At 50.7% G+C, this 5,831-nt stretch overlaps 1 protein-coding gene across 4 annotated transcripts in view; it reads left to right on the top strand.

Annotated features, from left to right (window-relative positions):
- The window catches only part of KCNAB2 (potassium voltage-gated channel, shaker-related subfamily, beta member 2), a 79,086-nt gene that overhangs the window by 54,834 nt on the left and 18,421 nt on the right, over positions 1–5,831 (top strand). For all 4 annotated transcript variants that reach the window (XM_006885803.1, XM_006885802.1, XM_006885801.1 and 1 more), the window contains one exon: positions 3,013–3,092. In XM_006885803.1, the coding sequence (XP_006885865.1) occupies positions 3,013–3,092 (80 nt within the window). The remainder of the gene's footprint in view (positions 1–3,012; positions 3,093–5,831) is intronic.

The following is a 5,831-nucleotide window of genomic DNA, read 5'->3' as shown; positions in this document are numbered from 1 at the left end:
AAAAAAAAAGAATCAGGCTTTATGTGCCCAGAACAAAAGCCCCCCTTTTCTTTCTCAGCCCTGCCCCTGGTTACTGATGTATTTGATTTCTGTATATTTACATTTCATATAAACGAACTCATAGGCAATTTTTGTGACTGGTTCATGTCATTTGGAGTGATGTGTACATGTTTGTGACTTGTTTCAGGACATCATTCACTCCTGAAGGTCAGGGAATCCTGTTTTTAGACTGCCACTGTTTTCAGGACACCCTGCCCAGGGTCCAGTGATATTCAGAAATGAGGGGCTGGCACGTTTGCTCTGACAAAGTAATATTCTAAGGCAGGATCATGAAGTGGCAGCCCGTGAGCCAAATCCAAGCTCCAGTCTGGTTTTGTGCATGAAGTTTTATTGGTGCACGTAGTCACACACTTGTGCTTGCTTATTGTCTGTTTTCTGCTGTGACGGCAGAGTTGAGTAGCTACACAACAGAGACCGTGTGGTCCCCCAAAGCCTGAGATAGGCACTCTCTGGCCTTTGCAGAGAAAGCTTACCGATGGCCCTTCTCTGGGAACACGACAGTTGCGTGACTGCGATGTGGACAAAAGCTTAGACCTGTCCTATACTGTACACGAGGCAAACGGAGCCCTACCACAGAGTGCAGTGACCAGTCGGTGAGGTGGGCGCGTTGGCCAGGCTCACACATGCACGGTGGCACAGCTGATGGCTTACAAGACGCCAGTCATGCCTGCGACACAGATGGTTCTCACAGCGCACCCACAGACAAGCAGACAGCGTCAGTCATCCTGACACCACACATCCCACTATCAGGGCTGCCATGTGTATAGACTTGGGTTTCTGTGCTCCGTCTCAGTGGCCTCTCTATGAACTCGAGCTGCTCCTCTGCCCTATCAAACCATGCGCTCAAGAAACGACAGGCAGTACACATGTGAGAGTCATGGCCTCGAATATTCCGTGGCTCATCTCACTTGTCCTCCATAAGTACAGTGGTGGAGGAAGTGCAGCCGGGGTCCTCCTCAGAGGCCAGGATAGTGCTTCATCCCACATCCTTTGGGAATGTTGTCAGGAGGGCCCAGAACGGAGGCTCCAGTAAATAAGCAGATACACCCACAGGGCAGAGTCTCTGGATGTCACGTCTTAAAGAATGCTGTGGAGAAAGGTCTGCAAGAATATAAATGGAAACACGGACAGTGTAGTGGTTTGTACATTCGCAGTGCAGTCAAGCCGCATAGCAAACCCTGAGAGAAGAATTACACTGGATCCCAACAACAAAAAAATAAGTAATAATACAGCTGTTATGTTGTTGTTAGATGCTGTTGAGTCACCTGTGACTCAGAGACCCTGTGAAGCAGAGATCGGGACCATGCGCTCTCCTGCACCTCCAGAGAAGAAGTGCCTTTGAATTACGGTGTTGGTGAGGAATAGCAAATAGCTCGTGGACTGCCCAAAGAACACTCCTATCTGTCTTGGAGAAAAATGCAACGCAGAAGCTTCCTAGGTGCTCCTTCTAGGCGGGGACGGTGAATCTTCATCTTCCATATTTTGAGCACCTTTTCAGGAGCAGCCAGTCCTTGGAAGAGGACATCATGCTGGGAAAGGTGGGGGGTCAGAGAAAGAGAGGAAGACCCTCAACAGGACAGATTGACATAGTGATCCTAACAGTGGGCATGACGGCAAGCCGGAGGATGAGTCAAACAGCGCAGCCCCAAAGACTTCCTGATTCCCTGCTTCTGTCTCATCTACAGCTGTCCAGCGTGTCATCAGGCTCATGTTTGTTTTTTCCTCTTGCTAAGAGCTCTCATGGCCTAGTGGCAAGAAGCTATGCTGCAATCCCATAGGTACGCAGTTCAAGGCCACCAGTTGCTCCATGGGAGAAGGGGGAGCATTCTCCTCCTGGGTGATTAACTGCCTCTGAAAACCTGCTGGAAGGTCAGCTATGGGTCTGTTCCAACTCTACGGTACATAACAGTAAGAAGCAGCAGGTGAACAAGCGGCACAGGTGGGTTCAGTCTTGGCACCCCATGCCAGAGCCCATTGACCCACGTAACTGTTGAGTTGACTCCGGTGGCTTCAGGAGAGTGGGCAGACTGCATATTTATCTGGCATCCCTCGTCTTTGGAGGGGCAGGGCCACAGTCACAGCGGTCGCCCCCCCTTCACCCCACCAGAGTCTAAACCTTTTCAGCAAGGAGTAAGGAGGTCTCCTGGTCTGAGCACAGCAGAATGAGGACCTTAGAGGAAGCACAGCCAGAATGTTCCTTGGAAATGAAAGTTGTGAGACTTTGTCTCTCTCACTTTGGACACATCACCAGTTGCTAGAAGAGGACATCATGGCTGGTAAAGTAGTGGGGCCGTGAGAAGAGGAAACTTCCCCACAAGGTGATAGCACAGTAGGCCCGACGATGACCTCAGTGTGGCAGAGATCATGAGGATGACGCCGGACCAGGCAGCTTTGCCTTCTGTCACCCTGAAGGCCACCAGGAGTGGTTTCAGTGACAACTAACCAAACAGTGGGAAGCCGAATCTGGTGAACAGCATCGTGCTAGGACTCCATGGCTAACCCGGTAGTCCTTGTCGCGAGCCACCACCACGAGGCTCTGTGTCACATCGTGTGGGGAGCACAGACATCAACTCACCAATTATGAGCTATAGAGCCTCCGTCTCCCACATTGCAAAATGTAACAGTCCTGTTCCCACATGGGTCCTGAGGAGGACTGCTCGCCCTTTTGCTGCTGGAGGCAGTGCCCAGGCCACATCTCACCAGTATCCGTCAAGCACCAGGATGGTCCCCTGCTCTCCTAACTCCACAAGCTTTCTCTCTTATCCATTGTTCCTGGCACGCCCCTCTGGATCTGCCTTGGGCAGCACTAGGCAGCTCTGTTCTCTGCTCAAGGCCAGGGAAGGAAGGGAGGGGACCAGACGGGCTGTGCACAACCCTGATGGCAGCCTGGGCCTCCCAATTGCCCGCCAGCCTGACAGTGCCCATGAACAGCCCCTGGTTTTCTCATTTCAGATGGCAGAGCAGCTGATGACCTTGGCCTACGACAATGGCATCAACCTCTTCGATACGGCGGAGGTCTACGCTGCGGGCAAGTAAGTGCCTTTTTTCTTGTAAGAAGCAGTTCAAGGGGCTCAGTCACCCTCGGGCCAGTGCCTTCTTGGGGTTCCTGTGCCCCATGCAGACTCACAAATGTGCCTCCCCCTCTGCTTCTCATTGAAGCTCTAAAGTGGCTCCGGGAAGATGTCATTTCCTCAAGGACTCTTCGATACTGCTCACTGGCTGAGCTCGCTGTATCCATGCACTGAGGTGACTGTGGTCCCTTTGCTGCCAACAGTGTTGTACAGGACCAGGGCATGATGGAGCTGTCTCTGGGCTCCCCCGGCGCACAGTGACCTCTGGCCAGCCCCACAGGCCTGTCATGCTCACATCTTAATGAGGCCATTAATGAGCTGCTCAGAGCAGGGGCTGTGTCTCCCCCCGCCCCTACCCACCCAGGGCTGTGGGAAGCACCTCCCGGCTTGGCATCGGCCTTCATGCACAATTATATAAAGCCTCAGCCCTCTTCTCCAGCCAGGCCCGCTGGCTTCAATTTTCAAGACTGCCGGTAATCACATCATCCACTCTCCTGCCTCGGGCTTCCAAAAGTCAGCTTTTGTTTGTGAAATCATTTTTGGCTCTCTGCTCTCTCTCCCTTGGGCCCCCTCTGGCCTGGGCTGAGCCACATTCCCAGCAGCTGGGCTGGCTGCTGCCCTGGACTTCAGCGCCATGGCCTGCAGGCCAGCACCTGCCCAGCCTACAGAACCCCTGAGACAAGGCATCAGAGACCCCCATGCACGGGCTCCCAAATCCCCAGCAGCCCCCTGCCTCTCCTGGCACCCCTTCAGAGTAGACTGCTTGCCACACAGACACATGGGCAAAGCTGAAGGGTCACAAGGCTGACAGCGAGTGCAGAGACCACCCAGAGGTTGCCCTCAGGCTGAGCACTCCAGCCTCTTTCTGTTCCACCTTGGTTCTCCTGCCCACCAGCACATAAGGGGACAGCGATAGCTCCACATAGCCCGCTTCTCCAATTCCAGACAGCCAAGCCACCTGCCTCAGCAGCTGCATTCAGTTCTCCCAGCTTCCTGATGAAGTGATTACACAGGGCTCTGGATACCCTAGTAGTTTCTCAGGAAGCCAAGGACATGGGGAGCAGCTTCCCAGCATTGCTGCCTTCATCCTGGCCTCCAGCACTGCACCTCCCAGTTCGCCCCCATCAGTACCAGCAGCTGCCCTGGCCGGAAGCTGGTGACACCATCGGGGGAATCGTCAAGAGAAGCTGCTCGGGCTGGGCTGGAACTACAAACAGCTGTCCCTCTCTCAAGCCAGGGCAGCCGTCGCTGTGTTCCTGGGGCCCTGCTTCTCCTCCTCTGACTCTAAATTTAGGGCGTTTCTCAAAAGCCACTTGATTTGCATGTCCAGCTATGCAAATCCACAGACATGAGCAGCAGGACTTGGCCCACTCCAAGTCAGTGGAGCTCCAAGGTTCTTCCCTTCCTCCGTTCCACTTCCTTTGTCCACATATCAGACAGAGGAGCAAAACGGAGAGGCTGGGGCTGACTTTCATCTACCTCCCCGGTCCATTAGGAACATGCAGAAACAGCTTGCAAATGAGAGCCCATTATTTTCGAGCGGATGACTCAGACGCTGTTATCTTCTGAGCGCGGTCTGGGTATGGATCATTCTCCGTCTGGTGTTTTTGCTCAGAAACATTTTGCTAAAAGCAGAAAAGTTTTTTTTGGTGGTTTTTTTTTTAAGGAAAAAAAATAAAAACACGATCCCATCTCTGCAGAGCTAGACGAGGCTGGAGCAGAGTACCTCTGTCCCCTGCTGGCTCCAGTTTGCCTGGGGGCCCAAGAGCAGCACGGAGCAGAGCAAACAGTGGTTGGTGTGGCATCTGTCTGCCTATTGCTGAAATGCAAGACACAAGTGGTGCACACATGCCTGTATACACCGGGAAACAGCACACACATGCACACTGCACACGCAGTACACACACATTCTGCTGGAAATTCACACCCTGAATTAGTATTTTGAAATATTTTTTCCTTTTATATTGGTTTGCATACAATAATTCACATACATTGTGTTTCATTTGTGTACATTATATTTTCACATAATCTTTCAGTCCCATTATGTTTTCACACAATCATTCATAAACTTATGTTTTATGAAATGTTACTATTAATTTATGCCTATTTTTACCCTATCTTTTGAAGTCCCTGTTGAATCTTTTCTATTCTTTCTCCCCCTCATCTATCCACTAAACTCTGTTATCACAGTGCTTTCTTCCCCTCCCCATTTCCAATCCCTTCCCCTTTTGGACTTTTATACACATCTAACTAGTTATCCGTCTGTTTTTACAGTAACAGTCTTGTGCCATATTTGTCCTTTTGAGACTGAGTTAGTTCACTCAGCATAATGCTCTCTAGCCTCTCCCATGTTACAGGGTAGTTTACAAAATCATTACTCCTTAGTGCTGCATAATATTCACTTGTGTGAGTGTACCACAATTTCTCAATCCTTTCATTCGTTGATGGGCATTTGAGATGCTTCCACTTTCTTGCTGTTGTGATTAACACCGCTGTGAACATAGGTGTACATGCTGAAAAGCTATTGTTCATTTCTGAAAACAGAGAGTGCCACTTGATGAATAATTTACCTTTTAAAAAATATAAAGATACCATTTGACCCAGCAGTTCCACTACTGGGAATATACCCTAAAGAGACCATAAATGACATCCAAGTAGATATATGTATACCCATGTTTATCGCGGCTTTGTTTACAATAG

This window comes from Elephantulus edwardii, unplaced genomic scaffold, assembly GCF_000299155.1.
Source record: "Elephantulus edwardii isolate Elephantulus edwardi_28Jun2011 unplaced genomic scaffold, EleEdw1.0 scaffold00045, whole genome shotgun sequence".
NCBI lineage: Eukaryota > Metazoa > Chordata > Mammalia > Macroscelidea > Macroscelididae > Elephantulus > Elephantulus edwardii.
Note: the sequence above shows the minus strand (reverse complement) of the source record. Positions and strands in the feature narration are given on the sequence as shown.